General features: G+C 48.8%; 1 protein-coding gene across 6 annotated transcripts in view; it reads right to left on the reverse strand.

The window, feature by feature from the left end:
• LOC138516167 (malate synthase-like) overlaps positions 1–22478 on the reverse strand; it is a 494080-nt gene that overhangs the window by 26384 nt on the left and 445218 nt on the right. For 5 of the 6 annotated variants that reach the window (XM_069631089.1, XM_069631087.1, XM_069631091.1 and 2 more), the window contains one exon: positions 13668–22454. In XM_069631089.1, the coding sequence (XP_069487190.1) occupies positions 22331–22454 (124 nt within the window). In that variant the 3' untranslated portion in view covers positions 13668–22330. Of the gene's footprint in view, positions 1–13667; positions 22455–22478 lie in introns of those variants that run through there. The other variant, XM_069631088.1, reaches the window with a different exon arrangement.

Here is a 22478-nt window from a genome sequence, read left to right on the forward strand (position 1 = left end):
TTAAATCATCAGTGCGTTCTTTGGCTACTATCAGCTCTCTCCTCAGGGTGTTAGTCTCCTGCCTGGCTGCATGTACTTCGTAACGTAGCTGACCCAACATGTGGGCTAACTGGTCGGTTTCTGATGTTTCCATGACGCCCAGGTGGATTTTGATGTGAGGCTTTGTGTTCTGTAACGCTCACCTGGTATCCACGGGGACGTTACTCAGCCTGTTCTGACCTCTTACGACCTCGAACCCTTCCCTGGAGTCTACTCGACTGGAGACTGGGCCTGAAACACAGGATTGGTAGAGTTTAACTCCCTATTGTCTCTGTGTGCTTGAACCCCTTCTTCCCCGGGGTCCAACCCTTCCCTTTGATCTACAGCTCACCTTGTTTTCTTGGAAAGTGTGCTCTCCGTCCTGCTTTCATCGCAGGGGCACGTTGATTGATGTGGGCTCGTTGCTGCCTAGTTACTTCACTGGCAAGAGTCAGACAGGTAAGTATAATGAGTCTTTTGAACAGTTCCCTAACTTTGTTCCATTCCTTCCTTAGATGTGTCATCCTCAATCGCTACCGCGGGTGGCGGCTCCTTCCACGTTGGAGGCTAACCGGCAGGTAGAGCGGGGTAGTCCCTTCTTTGTGTCTGGTATCGATTCATGGCCAATCACAGCACTGCTGGAAGTTTATCTGCCCTTCAAGCCCGGCAGTCGCTGAGTTTCAACCTATTGCTGGTTCTCGCCCCAGCGGCTCTGGTTCTTGCGCTCCCCCAGCGTTTTTCCCTCTGCTCGCCTCGGTGTGCGGCGGGTCTTCTCTTCTTGCTCGTCCCCTGCCCTTGGGATAAGGTTTCTTCTACTTACCTGTTGGCCGTTTTGTTTTCAGCGGCGGCCTTTCTTTTTCCAGTCTCTTCCTTGCCGATCCCTCGGCACTTCTACGCTTTCTCCTTCTAGTCTCGCCGCTCCGGCGGCGGGCGTTTTTCTTTTCTCCTCTTTGCCGCTCTTTTTACTCGCGGCTCTCCAGTTTTCCCTTTTTCTCTGTCTGTTGTTTTTTTTCTCTTCTATAAATTCTCTACGTGCCTTTAATGTCCTTGGCCCGGTAGTTGCTTTGGCTTCCTTCACCTCTTATTGGTGTCGCATTGGGCTTCCTTCCTGTGCTCAACCCTGTGGATCTCGCATCTGCTTCCAGTCCTACAGATTACAAACTTGGATCTTCACCTACCTCATTGCCAGAAGTATCCTAAGGGTTTTTTTTCCCACGTGTGGGTTTTTTTTCCCTTTTGTCCGGCCTGTTCCCGGAAAAGGGGCCCCAGGACGGCTGTATATTCAGCAGTCATTGTGGCTTCTCACCGAGACAGGCAAGTGCTACCTAAAAAAGAACGGGACTACCTGAGCCGGCGGAATCTACGGAACTCAGGCCACTCTGAAGACTCAGGTGAGGAGAGTGTGGAGGGACAGGAAGACGAAGGGGTTCGACAGCTTATTCAGTCACAGATTGAAACGCCAAGAAAGGCCAAGATGTCAGCCGAAGAACAAGTTCAGGAGTTATGGAAGGCTTTTCAGGCCATGTCACTGGAATTACAGGGGGTCAGAACTGAGAATGCCCTTCTAAAACAGATGGTGGCGGTCCGGGAATCCTCACATCCCCCGGAATTGCCTCCTATGGCTCTGTCTTCAGGAAGATTTGATGGCTCACCTAAGAGGGTAAAGGAATTCCTGGAGGCCTGCAATGTGTACTTCACCTTCAGACCACACACCTTCTCCACGGACCAAGCCAGAGTAGGGTTTATGATTTCAAATATGAAGGGGAATGCTTTAGCCTGGGCTACTCCGCTAGTTACAAACAGTAATGCCATTTTACAGGATTTCTCGGGGTTCCAGAACCTACTGAAACAGACTTTCGAGCGACCTGAACTATCTTTTACTGCAGGTGAGGACCTGCTGGATGCACAACAGGGTGCTCTAGACGTGCTGTCATACATCTCCTCCTTTAAGACATTGGCAGCAGGAGCGGGATGGTCCGAACAAGCACAATATGCTGTATTCCGGAGAGGGTTGAGAGATGAGATCAAGGATGAGCTAGCCAGATCTCCACGCTCCCCCACATTTCCAGACTTACTTGCTGCCGCTCTCCACATCGAGTACCGCCTCCAAGAGAGAAGGGCAGAATGCCGGAAGCAAAGAGGATCAGGAAATCCTATGAACCCTCCTTCACACTCTCCCTCTGGACGTTTCTCCTCTACTCAGAGCGAAGAACCGATGCAAATCGGAGCTACCAGGGCACCTCTGTCATCAGCTGAGAGACGGCGAAGAAGAGAAAAAGGGTTGTGCGCCTATTGTGGTTCCGATCAACATGTACTGAAGGACTGCTCTGAGGTACCGGAGAGGAAGGCGGGAAACAACTACCCTCGGCGTCAATAGGGACGGGCAGCCGGGGGTACTCAGATCTTTTTCAGCGTCCCTATGTCACACTCTCGGTGTCGGCTTCAGAATCCCAAGAGGATTCCAGACTGATGGTACTATCCGTTACCTTGAATCTAAATGGAAGACCAGTGGAAACATTAGCCTTATTGGATTGTGGAGCGGCAGGGAACTTTGTGGACACTCTGTGGGCTGACAAGATGGGACTCACTCGGATAGTTCGTAAGGTGGGTCAGAAAGTGGAAGGAGTGGACGGTACACCTTTGTCGTCTGGACTAATCACTCATACCACTGAACAGCTCTCCGTGGTCATCAACCAACACACAGAGGCCCTGCAGTTCGACATTATTAGAGCCGCCCATTTCCCCATAATCCTAGGCATTCCTTGGCTGCGCAGGCATAACCTGTATATCAACTGGACGGAAAACCGACTAAGTTTTTGTTCCACGTACTGTTCGGTCAACTGTCTTCCTCCCGATACCAGGGAGGATCAACAGTCGGTTAGGGTTCTCTCCAAGGATCATGTGGGTATTCACGTGCTTCCTAATTTTTGTGCAAAATTCTCCGGGGTATTCCAAGAGAATCTCCACGCTCGGCTACCTCCTCATCGGCCAGAAGACTGCTCAATCGATCTCGAACCTAATGCACTGGTTCCATTTGGGCGCATGTTCTCTCTCTCTCAGGCCGAAAAGAAGGTATTAAGAGTCTATCTGGATACCAACTTGGAGAATGGTCTTATTCGACCTTCGAAGTCACCAGCTGGCGCCTCTCTGTTCTTCATCAAGAAAAAAGACACGACTGATCTCAGACCCTGTATCGATTACCGGGGCCTCAATAAGGTTACAATCCGTGATCGGTATCCCATGCCACTCATAACCGACATTATTGAGGCGGTACAAGGGGCTCGAAACTTCACCAAATTGGATCTCAGGAACGCATATCATCTGCTTCGCATCACTGATGGGGACGAATGGAAGACGGCTTTTCGAACTCCATACGGTCTTTTTGAGTACAGAGTGATGGCGTTCGGCTTAGTGAACGCACCGGCTGCATTCCAGAGATTCATGGATAGGCTATTTTCAGATCTGCTGTCGGTCTCGGTTATAATATACCTCGACGACATTCTGATTTTCTCCCCTAACATGGAGGAACATATCCAACATGTCACCCAGGTTCTGTCTCGCCTTCAGGAAAACCAGTTGCTGGTCAAGGGCGAGAAGTGCAAATTTGCGGTATCCTCGGTTCACTATCTCGGATTCATTCTTTCCGAAGAAGGGGTGGCCATGGACCAAACCAAGGTTGATGCTATTCTTGATTGGCCAGCTCCTACTTCAGTCCGAGAAGTCCAGAGATTCTTGGGATTAGCAAATTACTACCACAGATTTATCTCAAACTTTTCGGAGGTAGTATACCCGATTACGCGCCTACTCAAGAAGGAGGCTGTTCCGTTTTTTTGGTCTGATGAGGCAGTGAAGAGTTTCGATTTTCTCAAGAGATTGTTCTGTACTGCCCCCATTCTCCAGCATCCTGATCAATCACAGCCATTTATTTTGGAGACCGACGCTTCTGCGGTAGCTGTAGGAGCGGTATTGCTCCAGACCATCCAAGGAGTGGAACACCCCGTGGCATACATGTCAAAAACTCTTTCACCTAGCCAGCTCAACTATTCGGTACTGGAGAAAGAACTTCTGGCCATGAAACTTGCCTGTGAAGAGTGGCGCCATCTCCTACTAGGAGCCAGACATCCATTTCTGATTAGGACCGACCATAAGAACCTCAAGGTACTACAAGAATTGGAGTGTTCAAATTCCAGGTAGGCCAGGTGGGCCCATCATTTTGCACAGTTTGAATTCCAAGTCTCGTATATCCTGGGATCACAGAATAGTCTGGCGGATGCCTTATCGCGCAAAGACTCCACCAAGGAACACCCGGAGATCAAAAGGGAGTCCATGTTCAAACGCAACCAAATCCTGGCCTTTGTTGGTTCTTTTCTTAAAGAGGTGAAAACTGCTCTCATTCAGGAAAAGCACCAACTACCCCTACGTATTACCTCTCCTTTTCAACAAAGAGGAGACTGGCTTTTCTACAAACAGAAATTGTACATTCCCAAAGGTTCTCTTCGTGCCAGAATCCTGAAGTGGAGTCACGACTCTCGCTCGGCAGGCCATAGAGGGGCAGAGAATACCCTTGAGCTTCTCTCTAGAACGTTTCTTTGGCCAAACGCTAGAAAGGAGACATACGAGTATGTCAAGGCTTGTCCAACTTGTGCCAGAGCCAAATATCGCCTGGGAAAACCTTTGGGTCTGCTCACTCAGGTCGAACTTCCAACGCGCCCCTGGGGTCTTATATCTACCGATTTCATTGTCGATCTGCCGGTCTCGGAATCCTGTACCTGCATCATGGTCACGGTAGACGCCTTTTCTAAGTTGGCACATTTTTCTCCCCTTCCAGGGCTGCCCACTGCGGCTAAAATGGCAGAGGTTTTCTCTCGAGACATTTTCAAGCTACACGGTCTCCCTAATAAGATAATCTCGGATCGGGGAAGTCAATATATCTCGAGGTTTTGGACGGCCTTCTGCAACCGTTTGGGCATTGAAAGAGCTCTGTCTTCAGGGTTTCACCCGGAGACCAATGGTCAGACGGAACGCCTGAATGCGACCCTGGAACAATACCCAAGGTGTTATATATCTCAACATCAAGACAACTGGGTCTCGCTGCTTCCCACGGCAGAGTTCTCGTACAACAACACCAGGCATTCCGCCACGGGACTCTCTCCTTTCTTCTGCACTTATGGGGTACACCCTCGTGCCGTGTTTCCGGAGGTTCCCAGTTACACCAACTCCCCGACGGTGGAAGAGGTATTAGGGAATATTAAGGAAGCCCAGACTTCAGCTATGCGGAGTTTAGAGGTCAGCAGAAGACGGACAAAATCCTGTGCCGATCAACATCGGAAGGAATGTCCAGTATGGAAGCCAGGTGATCAGGTGTGGTTGTCCACCCGGTTTCTTCCCAGATGGACAAGGCCTTCTAAACTGTCTCCTCGTTTTCTGGGACCTTTCACTATTCTCTCTAAAGTCAATCCTGTCACTTTTCGCCTTCGGCTTCCCTCCTCTCTTCGCCGCATTCACCCGGTTTTTCATTCTTCTCTTCTCAAACCTTACTGTCCCGACCTTCACCATAGAACCATTCCCAGATCTATCCTGGCACGGTCCTCGGAGCCTGATGAGTATGAGGTATCTCAGGTCCGTGATTCCAGGTATTATCGCGGACGTCTTGAGTACCTCTTGTCCTGGAAGGGATACCCTGAGTCGGAGGACTCATGGGAACCGGCTTCTCAGGTTCATGCACCAAGGTTGTTGGCGACTTTTCACCGCCGCTATCCAGGGAAGCCTGGGGCGGTTAGGTGGGGAGGGGGTCATACTGTCATCCACAATCGCTACCGCGGGTGGCGGCTCCTTCCACTTTGGAGGCTAACCGGCAGGTAGAGCGGGGTAGTCCCTTCTTTGTGTCTGGTATCGATTCATGGCCAATCACAGCACTGCCGAAAGTTTATCTGCCCTTCAAGCCCGGCAGTCGCTGAGTTTCAACCTATTGCTGGTTCTCGCCCCAGCGACTCTGGTTCTTGCGCTCCCCCAGCGTTTTGCCCTCTGCTCGCCTCGGCGTGCGGCGGGTCTTCTCTTCTTGCTCGTCCCCTGCCCTTGGGATGAAGTTTCTTCTACTTACCTGTTGGCCGTTTTGTTTTCAGCAGCGGCCTTTTTTTTCCAGTCTCTTCCTTGCCGATCCCTCGGCACTTCTACGCTTTCTCCTTCTAGTCTCGCCGCTCCGGCGGCGGGCGTTTTTCTTTTCTCCTCTTTGCCGCTCTTTTTACTCGCGGCTCTCCAGTTTTCCCTTTTTCTCTGTCTGTTGTTTTTTTTCTCTTCTATAAATTCTCTCCGTGCCTTTAATGTCCTTGGCCCGGTAGTTGCTTTGGCTTCCTTCACCTCTTATTGGTGTCGCATTGGGCTTCCTTCCTGTGCTCAACCCTGTGGATCTCGCATCTGCTTCCAGTCCTACAGATTACAAACTTGGATCTTCACCTACCTCATTGCCAGAAGTATCCTAAGGGTTTTTTTTCCCACTTGTGGGTTTTTTTTCCCTTTTGTCCGGCCTGTTCCCGGAAAAGGGGCCCCAGGACGGCTGTATATTCAGCAGTCACTGTGGCTTCTCACCGAGACAGGCAAGTGCTACCTAAAAAAGAACGGGACTACCTGAGCCGGCGGAATCTACGGAACTCAGGCCACTCTGAAGACTCAGGTGAGGAGAGTGTGGAGGGACGGGAAGACGAAGGGCTTCGACAGCTTATTCAGTCACAAGATGATGGCCGGCGTCCGGGGATGGCGACGTGCTGCTGAGATGAGTAGCGCTGAAGGTGTGTGAGAGCGCGATGCTACCCTTTCGTATTTGTATTGAACTGAGTTATTTTTCTGTGTCTTTTAGGTGCCGCGGCATTTTCAGCGTGGATGCCGGTTATGAAGAAGAAATGCGGTGAGTAGGCGCAGTATGCGGCGACTCTAGATGTTTTCACGCTAACCTGGAGTGTCTTTTCCTTCTTGCAGATGGATGAGAAGTTCCGGAGACAGAGTTCCCCCAAAGCGCCTGGATTCAGGTAAGAGCGCCTGGATTCAGGTAAGCGTTTGAAGCTCGTACAGTCTTTAAAAATAAGCGAAGATTTGCTGAATGCTTACTAATGCCTTTTTTCTGTTCTTTTCCCTTTTTCTTAGGAAGCGGCGTACCGGGGTGGAAATGACACCGCCGAAGATGCCTGCAGAACAGAAGGAGCGATGAATGATGGGCAGAAGCGCCGCAAGGTAAGGCTGTTCCTACTGGTATTCTTGTTCTTGCAGGAGTTGAGCGCAGAAGAAAGATGCAGGCCTACTGGAGACCGATCAGAACACCGTGAGTGTCACACTGCAGGTGCAGAAAACACAAAGCATGTTTCTCAGCCTGGGCGTGGCTTAAATAGTCTCTGGGTATCCCAGGTGTCTCTGGGCTGAACCACACCCAAAAGACTAGACTGCACATGCAGTTCTGCGAACCGAAATATGTGGGGGCATCCATCTTGTCCTCTTCAATGCACTACAAGTCCAATTCCCCAATGTTATCCTATGGGAGTGAGTGAGTCTGGTGCCACAAGCGCCAAGTCTGACTCCAAGTGGGTCTTTGGAGGGATGGAGAGGCCCTTGAGGGCTATGTAGGTGATCATGGCCTGGCTCCAGCCTGACATCTTGGAGGGCTGGGGACATGAGGGGCAGGAATCATGACAGAGAGCCATTGGAAACAGAGCTGAGGCAGTTTCAGGATAATGAGAGAGCCACCCTGAAAGGCCTCCATGATATCTGCCAAATATAAATTAAATATGCATGGAGCAACAACACAGCCTTGTCTCACCCCCTGTAAATCGCGATCGACCTTGGCAGGGATTCAGAATTGTTTAAACGAACTTGGATTGCAGTTCTTGCATGAAGGGCCATGAGCAGATGTAACAGACCTCCTGGGATGCCCCAACTAGCTAACTTTTTCCATAACAGGTCACGATCCAGTGCTTCGAAGGCAGCAATTAGGTCGAGAGAGGCTCTGTAGACTGCTTCATGCCACTCCATGCAAGATGCTGAACAGTATTAAGGACCAAACTGTTTAACGAGGTCCCCATCTGTCTCCTGAAGCCCAGTTTGCCATTTCCAGGGTTGTTCCCTACCCCACGGCCCATGCTTCCAGGTTGTATAGGACAATTAAAGCAAAGATCTTACTGTCTGCATCGAGGAGCACTATCGGACGATAGCAAGATGGATTAGTTCTATCTCCTGGTTTAAAAATGGGCACTATATAGGAATTTGACCATGAGGGTAGGAAGACTCCAGAAGCCAGAATTTCAGCAAACAAAACTGAAAGTGTCCTTACCCAAGCAACCTGTCAGATTTCAATATGAGATTGGCCAGTCCATTAGGGTTCCGGTGCCCTAGAAGAACTGATAGACTTAATTACCCTGAAGATCATGTCCTCATCAAAATCCATGCGTGCAATTGCAGTCTGGTGCCATTCCAATTGAGGAACATCCCGGTTTAAACCAATATTATTATACCTGTAAACCCGGCCAAAGTGCAGCACCCAGTCTGACTCAGAGACCCCATTTATTTGGAGCAGCGATTGGGGAACAGCAGTAGAATTGATAATTTGCCATAAGGCTTTGGAATTCTTATCCTTTAGGCACATTAGCATTGCTTCACCATCCATTTGTTCTCTTGCTGCTATGGATTGTCGCACCCAATTCTGATATTCCTGCCTTATTTTGCGATTTTCTTTTGGACATTGCACCTGGGAGACCGTGGCCTCTTTTTTAAAATTAGGCCATCTTCCGGCGCATCTCTTTTTTGCGCACATCAATCGCTTTGTTGCAAGCGTGCTTATGATTAATTCTGGTTGCACTGCGGCCGTCCTTCGACAGAGCGCCTCCCCCCTTTAATAGGCAGCGAACGAAATCGTAAAACTCATTCAGAATATAAGTGTTGAATTTCCAAGCCAGGTCTGTGGATTTCAGGTATGTGTCTAATAGAGAATTCACCCTTGCAATTTTACCCGCATTCCAATGAATCTGTAATTCCGAACTGCTCGCTACTAAACCAGAGACACACTGAGTCAGATGCTAGCCTGCCCTGGCTGTCAGTACATTTTTGTAAACCTTCAAATGCCGCCTCTATTAATGCATGATCACTATATCACGTAAACTCCACAGTAAATTTCGAGCAGCAGGCCCTGTGCCTGTCATCCACAAAGATGTAATTAAGCGTCGAGCTTGCTGCACCGTTTTACCAAGTCGTGCTGATTGGGATTCTACAACAGAAGACCTCGTTCAATGACCAAAGCCCCATACCTTCCATAGTAGAAAGCCACCTGATACCATTCCTCCCTGTGGGGGTGTGCTGCGATCCCAAGTCAATACAATTGGAATTGAGATCCCCCTACCAGCAGTATGTGTCCCCCGAAACAGCTTCCTGCCAATTCGACACAGAAGATAATATAGCCTGGTGAATATATTCAGACATCCTATCCCTGTGTGCCAGTAGATGTTCACCAGTAGCAGCACATATGGGTGAGCCCCCCCAAGACAACGTGAATAGCTAGTGCTCATCTTACAATACTAAAAGAGTCTTTAACTATTACATTACGGGAGGAGCAAATGGACGTCCCCGGATACCCAGGGTCGCCGGCTGGCTAATGACCAAAAAACCATCGAATATAGGTGGCTGAGTTAGACAAGTTTCCTGGAGGGCAATTATATGAGCGGTCTTGAACTTGACCCCCAGAGCAAGCTCTGTAAATAAATGCCTATGACCCCTAGTGTTCCAGGAGATCAAGCAGAGGGATTTGCCTCTGATGTTCCCCAAGGGCGGAGCATCCACCTTTCCTGAATCAAGCGTCGGGTTGCCACGCCCAATTATTAGTGGCTTATGAGTGTTGCATTTTTGTTTCATCTTTGCAATCTCCGCCCCTCTGCCCCTGGGATAAGCATCCCATCTTTAGTAGCTACCCTCTTAAAGGGGGAGCCGTCAAACCCCAGAACACGCAGGTTATCACTTCCTTTTAGTATGGAGTCAAGGACAAATTTGGAATTTAGGACTACCATTGCTCTTTCAGTCAGACCATAAACAACAAAATCGGACCTTTTTAGATCAATTGAGGAAATACCAATTAAGTTGGGAATCTATACAAAAGTTGCAGTATTGTAGAGTGGCGCATGATCCCAACCTTATTCTCAGGTAAAATACTCTCAATAACAATTGTCGATCAATATGGACTCCTTGTGAGTTATGGGTTGACGTCTTTCAAAAGGGGGGCCCTTTGGAAACCTGCTCAGATGTTCCCTGGTAGCCGCTTCCGTCACCCCCGGGAGCAATTTAGTACTAGGGGGGCCCATGCTTAGGGTTTTCCAATGGCATCTGCCAGGGCCATTCATTCTACACATCGCCTGCCCACTCGACTGGTTAGTTAATAGCGTTTTGTGGCCCCGAGCACCTGAGCGCAGGCCTTCTTGAATACTGCTCCATGGGGCATGGACATGATGTCACCCATTTCTGGCATTTATATAGGGTCACTTTATCCCTTAATGGCAATTCTGTCCATTTTCCACACCCGGATCCAGTCAGACCATCACATGGGACCGCCAGAGAGCTCCCCAATAAACCTCTACTTCAAGCTAGTGCTTTGCGCACCCGAAGTGGGCACCAAAGTCGCTGTTTGGCTGGGGATTCTGAGCTGCTGGCACCGCCGTCTGGAAGAGGATGTTTTTGCTGTGTAAATCTGTTTCCTGCCTCAATTCAGTAATTACTGTTTTGCCCTCTTCAAGCCCAGTGGACTTTAATTTGAGACTGGACTAGTTCTCTTACATAGTTTACTTATTTTTTTTTGTTTCCCCTTCATCTTGCTGCAGCATTACTGCTTCTCTGCTGACTCGGCCCTCCTGTTCTCAGGAAATCTACTTCCAGCTAGTGCGTCGCGCACCAGCGGGAGCACTAAAGTGGACTCCAAGTGGCATTTTGTCTGTTCAGGTGTGCGGTGGGTGCGCGGTGCCTAGTTCCTGTGTGCGGCCAATTATTGTTCAGCATTCTGGGCGAGGGACTGTGCTCGGGAGGTGGTCTTTGTCAGTTGTGAACCGGCAACTGGATGTCTCTGGGAGCTGAAACTTGGATATCTTACTCCCTCCTCCCGTGTGCTGCCGCACCTTAACGGTAAGCAGGTTCTGTGATGGGGTGCGAGAGGCATCACAGTATTGGGTTAGGAGCAGGTTTATGTATTTGAACATACACAGTCTTGGTTGTTGGGCTGGCTTGTTGTGTTTTCCACTGTATTTTCGGAAAGGGATTCAGTGCAGAGGTATGTTTGGGCTAATGATTTTGCCGGTTATCTGTTTGGTAGTGGGGTAAGAGTTAGTCCAAGATCTTCCATTAGGTAGATCTTTTAAAAGCTGCCTTGTTTTTGTTTCACAGTTGGACGCAGCAGCCCTGACTAAAGTGTGTTTTGGTGGGGCTTTTTGGATCGAATGTGGTAAGTTCAGACAGGTGGGAAAGTGCTAACGCCCAGGGTGTTTCAGGTGTCCATCATGGTGAATGGGCTTAGAAGCGGCAGAAAATGACTTGTGTCACAGTCTGACGTGTTAAACCCATTAGACTTGGGTTCAGTCAACCTGGATAGAGAGGACCGGGTTTTACTTAACACCTCTCCTCATCAGGAGGCGGTTGGTACCTCAGTGTGTACCGAAATGTGCCCCTCTCCAGATGGAGCGGGTGCCCTTATCCCTTCATGGAAATTCGGTCCATTTTCCACACCCAGATCCAGTAAGACCGCACTGGGGACCGCCAGGGAGCTCCCCAATAAATCTCTAGGTTTCGCCCCCGTATACATTTCTGAGCATGGCTCGGATTCATTTGCAACAAGTGCACGGTCCCTATCCCCAGCTTTTTGTTGCAGCAAATCCCTTTTTTCAGGGGAGGAGCGGGGGACCGAACAACGCCCCCTCCCCCGGGAGCACTTTTGGTGGACCCTTCACTGCAACCGGCTTGTTCTCCGATTCATTACAAATTTTAGATGGAATTCTGGGAGAGCTTACCCCTTTGGTGTGAGGTTCTTTTCCTCAATATACCAAAAAGGACATCACTAACAGGAGGATGCTTAAAAAAGGTTCTCAAAAACAGTTTAGACTAAGAGGAATGATTTTTCCCATTTATAACCTTTTTTTTGCTGTCATTCTGACACATCTTTTCTTTCTTTAGCAGGTTTGCTGGGATAGTAGATATAATCAGAGGGAGGCCACTCTTCCCCGCTTTATGTAAGGCCTCACAAACGCTCTGCCCAAACTCATGGGGCAATGGTGGGAGCCATTCCCGAACAGAGATGACATCATCCATATTTGTCCCCTCACTGGCACAACTGTCTCCCTTTTTAGCGATTGCCATGCACATACTATGGGGAAAACCTATCCCATCCGCGCACAGCGTCAGTGATACATTTATACAAGTAGCAACAAAGCCACCCCCTAGTTCGCTCTCACTTGCTTTGCCAAGAGGGAGCTCCTCCAATTTACCCAGTGCCACATTCAACAGGGATGGTTTCTTAATAACATCAGCTTTCAATCCTTTGTACATTTTAACCATGATGCACAAGACTTGGTTATTTTAAACAGGGTATCGTCTGACAGAACCTTCCACCGAACGTTAGTCCCTGAAGGGGACAAAGACGGTCTGCGGAGGGATTCCAACGAATGGGGCGGGAGTCACAGAAGAAAGAACAGTTTGTCTCCCGAGTGTTTATGTCACTCTGTTCCAAAGTCACATCGTGAGTGTTAATATTAAAAAGGTCTGAAGACTCACAGAGAGAGAGTTCATCATCTTTGTCCAAGAGTTGGGATAATTGAGAGGTATCGACTCGCGTTTTGCTGTTAGGTCCGTCCTGTGACATGGGGGAGTTTTGCAGTGGTTCCTGGGATCTTAATGGATTGCCTTTCGGAAAAAAAGTAGTTATTAATTTATTCCCTGAGTCTTTTCCCTTTAAAACGGACTTTGGTGTTCCCCGGGCTAATAACTGCCCCGCCCCCCCACACCACACCCTCCCCACCTCCCCATTCACCGTCTTGGGAGCAGTCACCCTTCCCCTGGCCACTGGCGCCGAAATTAGTTGATTGGGAGAAAGCGGCAACGAGAGACTAGCTGCCTTCAACATTTCCTCATCCGTGATGTATGGGCAAGAGCCAATCCTTTTTGTGAGGGGATTCCCTCTTCGCAAATGCATCAGCTTGTAAAAAAAAAAGAAAAAAAATCACAGGGACACGTTGAAGGAAAAGTAGAGAGTAGTTATAGGTAGAATTTGAGTTCATTCGCAAAAAAGTTACTTCACCGACTAAACCACACAAGAAAATTTAAACCAATTCAAAAAATGATCCTGATTGACTCTCCAGGATGGTTCCGAGGCGCTAAACCCGCAGTCACAGGCCAAACCTTAGTTGGAAAGGTAGAATATTCAATCAAATTGCTCCAAGATGAATAACCTCCAAGCGGCTTCAAGGCACTGACCCTGCGAGGTCGCCGCAAAAGCCCTCAGCTGGAGAATAACATAGTTAGAAGGGTTGCTCCGGGATTGGGTAAGTGCCACACGGCTCCCAGTCACATCTGCGGCCCCCTGGGATCCCAATTCGGAGATAAACGCTCAATTTAAAATGAGGAATGCAAATAAAATGACTAGCACGTTAAGAAAAAAAGTAGCCAGGATTTATTTCCGGAAGTCAGTAAGTTTGCAAACAGCCGCAGTATGGAGAACAGAGTAGTGGGTGCGAAATAGTTAATAAAGCAGCAACTGCTTCAGCAAGGCCGTGTTTCAAGCGTCAATTACCTTAAGTCTTAAGTTAGTAGGTTTGCTCATTCAGTAAGGCGCCTCCTCCAGACGGCCTCCAGCGGACCGCAGGAGACCACTTAGTCTCCACTTAATGTATAAAAATGGTTAGAATTTATAGGAGGTTTCATCAATACAAGACTTAAAGTGCAGCTATTTTATTTGCCCACAGAAAATATCTGCTATACTTTAATGCAATATTACACTGTTGAGCTAGTGAACATCCTGCTAATCCTGATGAGGAAAATATGATGATATAGTATATTCAATTAATCAAAGAATAACTATATTTTGGCCATAAAAGTACATCATGACGCATATCAAACAATAACAATAAAAAACAAATCAGTCCAATACACTTTTCCCCAGACTTGGCTCCCTAAATCCAATTTGGACATAATCATGGGTACTTTCCCCCTGATAGTGCAATCGTGTACACCTTCATATTTTATCCTGTGTGACCAAAAGGCAGCCCTGCACAGCCCAGATCCAGTGAGTACACTTATTTCCAAGGGCCTCTCTGGGATCGTAGAGATTAGGGGCTAACTTGGGGACCCTGTGTAGGTAAATATACCCTCCCCTTCCAGGAACTGTCAGCTGGATGCAGGTGGCAATATGGTTCACTGACACAGAGTCTGCTCCACTAGGTGGCTTTCTCATCAGGGCGTTCGCCCCAAGATCACCTTCTACCCTAGGAGCAAAAAACGACGCAGTTGAGTGTGAGGTGACCTTGTGAGTGCCTATGGTGTGGATATGCCCCTTAAGGCTCTTGGGGACGAAGGCACTTTGTTGGAAACTGAATTTTTGATTTTCTGGCTCTCATTGCAGCCGCTGGAATGCCCCGGCATAACCGGGTCAGGGTTTGCATTGTTAAGGTAGGTAGCAATATTGGCAACCGGTACAGGGGGCACAGCATTTAACAAGGCATTTGGGTCCCCCCTTGTACCCTCCTTGGCAGGTGAAGCCCCCCCCCACTCAATCTATCCCCCTGAATCATCCACCCCGTCCAGGTCAGCAGTGGGGATTGGTATTGTGCCTGGGTGGGGAAAGGCGGCACAGGGAAAGATAAGATTGGGGAAAACAACACCAGAATGAGAATCACCATTGGCCTCTGCTTGTTCAACCTGCATCGGTGCATTCGCAGGCCCCATGTTGGTCATTTCGCAAGAGCCCCTATCCATCAACCCCCCATCCCTGGGTGCATTAGATTGCATTCTGTTCGGGGTCCCTTTAGTCCTGGTATCTGCCATCAGTGTAATTGCACCTTCCCCCCAAGATTGTTGCTGCGGTCTCTGGGATATCCTGGTACTGATGGTATCAAAATTAATCAGCTGGGATTGTCTAAGAGCCCATCCCGGAGATGATGGTGCCATTGTTTTAGGGACAGGGGCTACTGAGATGTCTGCTGGGCTGTCATTGGCATGGATCTTTGAACTTCCTATACCCATGGTACATTAATAGTCAACATTATTTTTTCAATGCAGTTGAATACATATTTCATAAAAACACATTTTTGCAGAATTGGTGCTAGCACGTACATCACTCATATGGGCTTCTTCAATGCAAAGCAGTTATCATAATCCTCAATATGTTCACATGCAAGTATCGTATGACTACACAATATTGATGTGACAAAACATATAGTCAATACTTGTTTGCCATGCCCAACAATAACCCTAATTACACAGTAATATTGTAATGCGCATTTGTGAAAGAATTCCTGAAGAATCAATTTAACCCGAAACTGAATCATTTAAACCTAAAGAAATAAAAGAGAGACAATGGGGAAAGGAAAAAGGAATATATTAAAAAATGTACTTTAACATTTTGTATGCGACGTTTTTGTCATTAGTTTATAAAGCGCTGTTATAAACCTTTAGTTAAGCGTCATGATTGTCGTTTTAAATGAACAACGCTCCTTAGTACATTGCCTGGATCACCTACAAGGCAACCACAACCCAGACTCCGGCTTTGAAGACAAACCTAACGCATCTGGTTGTTCATGCTCCTCCAGGAGACCGGCCACTGCTGGGCTACAAACTAGACACGCCCCCGGTTTAAAGAACAGGAAACAGTCCGCCTGATGCGCCCCGGTTCTAGTGCCCGCAACCCTACAATTTAGGCAGAGACTGAAACGCCTCCTCTGCAGGCAATTCCTAGGCGGGATTTAGGTTACTCTGCCTCCGTTTATACCACTGCTGCGTACCCACTGCGTACTGTCCTCCTGTTCCTTGAACTCTTGCACAACGCTCTGTTGCCCTGGACCAGGTTTGCACCATATAACACAAATGCATATATAAATTACAAATACATATTGGCTCTGTTCGTATCATAACCTGAAAACGCAAATACGTTTTGTAAAGATGGCAACTCTTTTAGGAATAGCTAGAAAGGCTGCATGGTTTATTTTTGTAAACGTTTGGATAACTTGGAAATTTACAGTGCATATGCACTCTGCTGTTTTTGATTGTGATAGATATGTAATGCATGACTGCTCTGCTCCAGTGTTCTTCTGTCTGCCTGATGTCAAGAAGCAAATATAGAGAACTCCTGGGGACTTGTACAAATTGTACTAGGGCAGAACCCCTTGCTTGGATGAATCATGGGATTGAAGGGACCAGAGTGTCCGCGAGTACACACTGTTATGTGGGCGTGGCCTAGTTGAGGCCACCCGAGAAGAGGACATGACGTTGGGGTTAGGGAGGGGCGGGCGACGGGTTTCCAGCAGTTGCCGTATGTAAGTAATAAAGATAAATTGCAACGCATCTGGGCTCCGCTTATTCTTTAAGGAAAGGGCCTTCCCCGAACCTGGTGGGGACACAACAATGGCGATGAGGTGTGCCCAACCCATTCGTGCCTAGGAGTGAGGCCTGCCGTCAGGCAATTCAGCGCGTCGGCGCGCCTCCCAAAATCAGACGTGCCAGCAGAAACTAGGCTCGATGCGCAGACACGCGTATCACGCGTGTGTCAGGCACACGCAGCACCGTTCACTCGCGGCCACCCCGACACTCCAGCAACGCTCCTGCTGCACCAGCCAAGGGAAGCAGAGGAGCAGGAACGGGCGTCACGGCCCACACAACCATCGGGGGAGGGGTGGGGAAGAACGTGACACGATCACGCCCCCAGCTGGCTGACACCCGCAAAGCCATAAAGTCACGGCAGCTGATCAAAGCAAGCAAAGGAAACTTTCCATGAAGGAAGGAGAAACACCACAAGGAAACGTTCACATCAAAGCCAAGGAAAACGCCTGATATACGCCAACCACAGAGATCAACATAATCTTGGAAGACACAGAAGTCCCAAACTACAGAAGGCATCACGAAGCTGAAACTCAAACATGTCGGACACAGCACAAGCCACCGCATCCTCATCAGATGGCGCAGACAACACAAAAGGAGATGGCCAACCGAAGCAGGAGGCAAGTGGCGCTGCGCAAGTCATGCACATGCCAGGCCCATTTGAAATAAGAGACACCTCAAACCTGGCACCCCGCTGGACCACGTGGCTGCGAGATTTCAAGTTCTACGCTGGCGCCATAGGGCTCAAAGATGATGAGAGACTCAAAAACACACTGTTCATGGCAGTGGGACCAGCGGTAAGAGACACTGCAGGTGAGTTATTAAATGTTGAAACAGTAACGTATGGAGAACTCCATGACAAACTCTCCCAATACTTTGCCCCACACACTAACAGACTATGAACGCCACATATTCCATACCACACGACAAGAAAAAGGCGAATCCATAGACAATTTTGTAATGCGACTCTGCATTAAACTAAAAGACTGCGAGTTTCACAGGTACTCGAATGACGAAGCACTGAGATCACAGATCATTGCTGGATGCCTGTCACAACCATTCCGCAAGCAGCTTCTACAAAAACAAAGATCCCTGGATGAGATCCTGGCGCTTGCTCGCATGGAAGCTGCGGTAGAGTCGCAACTGGATAGCCTGGGCAAAGTCACCATCCAACAACCCACAAGCAATCCCGACACCATAAACAAACTGTACACAGCCCCCAGCCTAGGAGGCAAGCGCCCTGATGCCACTTGCTACAGATGCGGCTATGAATACCTGCACGTGGCTGAATGCCCCGCCATGGGCCAACAATGCGCCTCTTGCGGGGGTATGGACCATTACAGAGCAATGTGCAAAAACACACCAGGTCCCTACACGACGCAGCACGCCGACCACAAGGAGGGAGGATGAACAAGCCACACCCAGAAGGTAGGACAGAGACCGCCCGGGTCCACCTCCCCGCGAAGGATCCAGATGCTCGCAAAGGAGACGCTTGGTCCGATACATCGAGATGCGCTCTTCCTCCAGCAGCGACACCCATCGTCGGAAGAGGATCAGAGGAAGAAGGGGTATGTATGGGCACTCAACAACTCCATGGCCACCCAACATAGCCCAATCCCGTCGACATCTACCCATATGGTGCGACAACACCACTACCTTGCAAGGGCATGATCACGGCTTGGTGCACGCACAAGGACCATGCAGCCAAAATTCCCCTGCACATCCTGAAAATGGAAACCAACAGCGGATGCATCCTGAGTTTTCGCACAGCTGTAGAGATGGGACTCGTGCACATATTATATCAGCTAATGGCTCACAAGTATTTTGCCAAGACGGAAGTCATTGAGCAGACATTCCCCAAACTGTTTAACGGTCTCGGAAAACTGAACAATAGAAAAGTACACCTACATATCAACCCGAAAATTGAACCTGTGGCGCAGCACTACCGCGGAATACCAATCAAAATTCAGCGGCAGGTTGAGGAGGAATTGGACAAACTTATCAAAATGAATGTCATCGAGCCCGTCTCAGGTCCCACACCATGGGTATCACCCATTGTCCCCGTCCCTAAGAAATCCCCTGACGGGTCCATACGCTTGTGTGTTGACATGCGCCGGGCAAACGTAGCCATTGAAAGAGAAAGACACCAGTCACCCAGAATAACGGACATGATTCACCTCTTTCCAAATTGGATTTAACTAAAGGATACCACCAGAATGAAATTGCCCCAGAATCTAGGTACATCACCATGTTTGTGACGCATCTCGGCTTACTCCAGTATAAACGACTCAGCTTCGGCATCTCGTCAGCAGCCGAGATATTCCAGGAGGAAATACATAGAGTAATCAGACACGTCTCCAACTGCCTGAATTACTCTGATGATGTACTTGTATACGGAAAAACACAAGAAGAACATGACAGAGCTCTGCACCGGGTATGCCAGGCTCTAGAAGAGGCGGGACTCACACTGAATAAGACAAAGTGCGAATTCTCCAAAGGAGCGCCGAGATTCTTTGGGCACATCTTCTCAGAAAAAGGGATGCGCCCGGACCCGGACAAAGTCACAGCATTAAACTCAGCCCCGCCACCCAAAAACACGTCAGATCTGCGATAATTTCTAGGCCTAGCCAGCTATTGCTCCAGGTACTTCAAGGACTAAGCCATCATCAGCAACCCGCTAAGCCTGCTCACCCGCAAAGATGCTCCATTCACATGGTCCACGGAGTGTCAGCAGGCTTTTGAGAACATCAGGAATGCCACCTCGCATGCGGAGGACATGGCATACTTTGACGCCCAGAGAAACACTGAAATCATTGTAGATGCCAGCCCAGTCGGACTTGGCAACATACTGACCTAGAAAGATCAATCAGACCCGCCCAACATCTACATAATGGCCTACGTCAGCAGGAGTCTCACCGCCACAGAACAGGCTTATTCCCAAGCGGAAAAGGAAAGCTTGGCAGTTGTGTGGGCGTGCGAGTACTTTCACCTGTTCTTATTCGGAAAAAAAATCACGATTGAAACGGATCACCAGGTGCTATTAACCATCTGCGGCGATCCAAGAGCACGAATGCCCCCAAGGATAGCAAGATGGGGCCTACGCCTGCAAGATTATAAATTCACGGTGGTATACCGCCCAGGAAAAGACGAAAACATGGCGGATTACCTATCCCGACACCCCACGGGGCCAGCAGAACCACAACCCTCCATAGCGGATGCCTACATAAATTACACAATCCACCACCTGCAGCCCCTACCGGTAGGATGGCTGGAACTGAACAAACACTCAGAACAAGACCCAGCACTTCGGATCGTGCGTCACTGCCTACTATCAAACAAGAAAGCACTCATGAGACAACAAGCCAGGTCGGAAGGCGAAACAGTGCGAGAGGATGTCAAATGGCTCGACCAGGTGCGAGATGAACTGACAGTGGTCGAAGACCACATAGTGCTCAAAGGTTAAAAAGTAGTGATTCCGAAGGAACTCCGGGAACGGACAGTGCACCTGGCGCACGAGAGTCACAGAGGAGTGGTAGCCACCAAGCGCCTCCTCCGTCAAAAGGTGTGGTTTCCACAACTCGACAAGCTGGTGGATAACATTGTGGGGGGATGCAACATTTGCGCACAAGTAGGGCCGCCTCCACACCCCAACCCACTACAAATGTCACCACTGCCCAAACAGATCTCGGAGGAACTCGCGGTGGGCCTATTCGGGCCTCTCAGAGATGGCACCCATGTACTAGTCCTCATGGATGAGCACTCAAGGTTCCCGGACGCGCAGATAGTGGAAAGCAGCGCGACCGCCAGCGTCATCCCGGCCCTAGGCCGAATGCTATCAGCATATGGAATACCAAAAGTCATAAAGTCGGACAATGGCCCCACATTTGCAAGTCACGAGTTTCACAACTTTGCCAAATACATGGGATTTCAACACCGCAAGATCACCCCGCAATGGGCGCAGGCAAATGGCATGGTCGAAAGATTCATGGCCAGCATTAAAAGAACACTCCAGATAGCGAAAATTCAGAACAAATCATTCGAGCAAGCCATCAACCAGCTGCTGAGAGAATACTGGCACACACCCCACAGCACAACAGGGATATGCCTGGTGGATCTAATGTTCCGAAGACCAGTTAAGACGAGACTACTGGAAGACCCCCGAACCGCTGAAATGACCGGATTGGAACAAGAAGCCAAACAGAATGTTGAAACAGCCAAGGCAAAGATGAAAGAAGCAGCAGACCGCAAGAGACGTTCGAGAGAAGCACCGGTACAGGTGGGAGATGAAGTGTGGCTTCAGCAACCGAAGATAAGGAAAGAAGACGCCACGTTTGCACCCACCCCACTCGTAGTGACGAACAAGAAAGGCAAAATGATCACCGCCCAAGGAAATGACTGCTCGTCAATAACCAGAAACGTGTCATACTTCAAACGGGTGGTCCACAATGGGACAATGGAAAGGAACAGCGAAAGCTAAGAAGAAAAAATGCGAGATGAGCTGTACCAAGGAGATGGAGAAGAGTCAGAAGGGGAGCGAGACACTGAGCTCCCCGCTGGGGAGTGGGTCACCCCCAGAAGCACACGTCGCCCGCAGAGAAGCCGCATGAAGCCAGTCCGGCTCATAGAAGAAATGGGGTAAGGACGCTGAGGTTAAAAAGGGAGGAGATGTCCGCGAGTCCACACTGTTATGTGGGCGTGGCCTAATTGAGGCCACCCGAGAGCACGGAAGGAAGAGGACATGACATTGGGGTTAGGGAGGGGCGGGCACGGGTTTCCGGCAGTTGCCGTATGTAAGTAATAAAGATAAATTGCAACGCATCTGGGCTCCGCTTATTCTTTAAGGAAAGGGCCTTCCCCGAACCTGGTGGGGACACAACACAGAGGTAATGATAGGAATGGAGTTTGGGCCTCATTACGAGATGAGCGGTATTCTGGTGGCAAATCCCCTGGAATACCAGCCAACGGAATTACTGTTTCTGCCACTTGGACAGGCGGATTTACCGCCGGATTACAAGTGGTGGTGGCAGTGTTAGGCCCCATTAATTTGGAGTCGGTCGTACTCCATGGGGGATTTTGGCAGAATTATCGCCCGCGGAATTACCGCCATGGTAATTTTGCTGATTTTTCAGCAGAAAGTGGGAAGATTTACCTCCAGCTTGATGCTGGAGGTAAATCCCTGACACCAGGGCCAAACTCTGCAGAGGGAAAAGTGGCTGTAATTCTGTTAGAGCCACTTTTTTCCTGTTCCGCTATACTCGTAATGAGCCTAATCCAATCAGGGGCTACCTAAAAGTGCCATGTTAGGTCAGGAAAAGCCTGTCTGGATAAATGTCTAATGGGAAGTAAACTGTAAACTATAATTGCAGTCTGCACAGTCGTAAACACATCTTAAAACACCCATTGCCCCTGAACAGTTGAACAGACACCCATTAGTAAGATATCTTCATTGCTATCAACCTTGACAAAGGCTATCTTTAAACCATTTTGGCATTTGGGGTAAAGTCATTTTTTTAAGTGTACAGTTTGACTGGAAGTCAAGTTCTGCTAATTATAGATTTGCTGCTACATTTGTCTAATTACCTGATTGACTACATTTCTCTACTGTTAAAACAGAGACATTTTATTTTTTACAATTGTATAGATGTATCAGTAATATTTCCTCAGCAAATTTGTCAACAAGAGGATATCAAGACTTGATTTTACTTTTTGTGAATATCATGTTTTAGAAACGGCCTTGCAGGAAGGTGTGCTCCTGGTTCAGGTAGGTGGTGATGAACTCGGGAAAGTCCCTCTTCTGTACCACTTCCAAGAACATTTCCGCCGCGGTGCGTAGCCGTCGATTGTCTCTGCGGAGAAGCGTCAACAAATGA

Source organism: Ambystoma mexicanum, chromosome 6q (genome assembly GCF_040938575.1).
Source record: "Ambystoma mexicanum isolate Mex_15411 chromosome 6q, UKY_AmexF1_1, whole genome shotgun sequence".
NCBI classification, from domain to species: Eukaryota; Metazoa; Chordata; class Amphibia; order Caudata; family Ambystomatidae; genus Ambystoma; species Ambystoma mexicanum.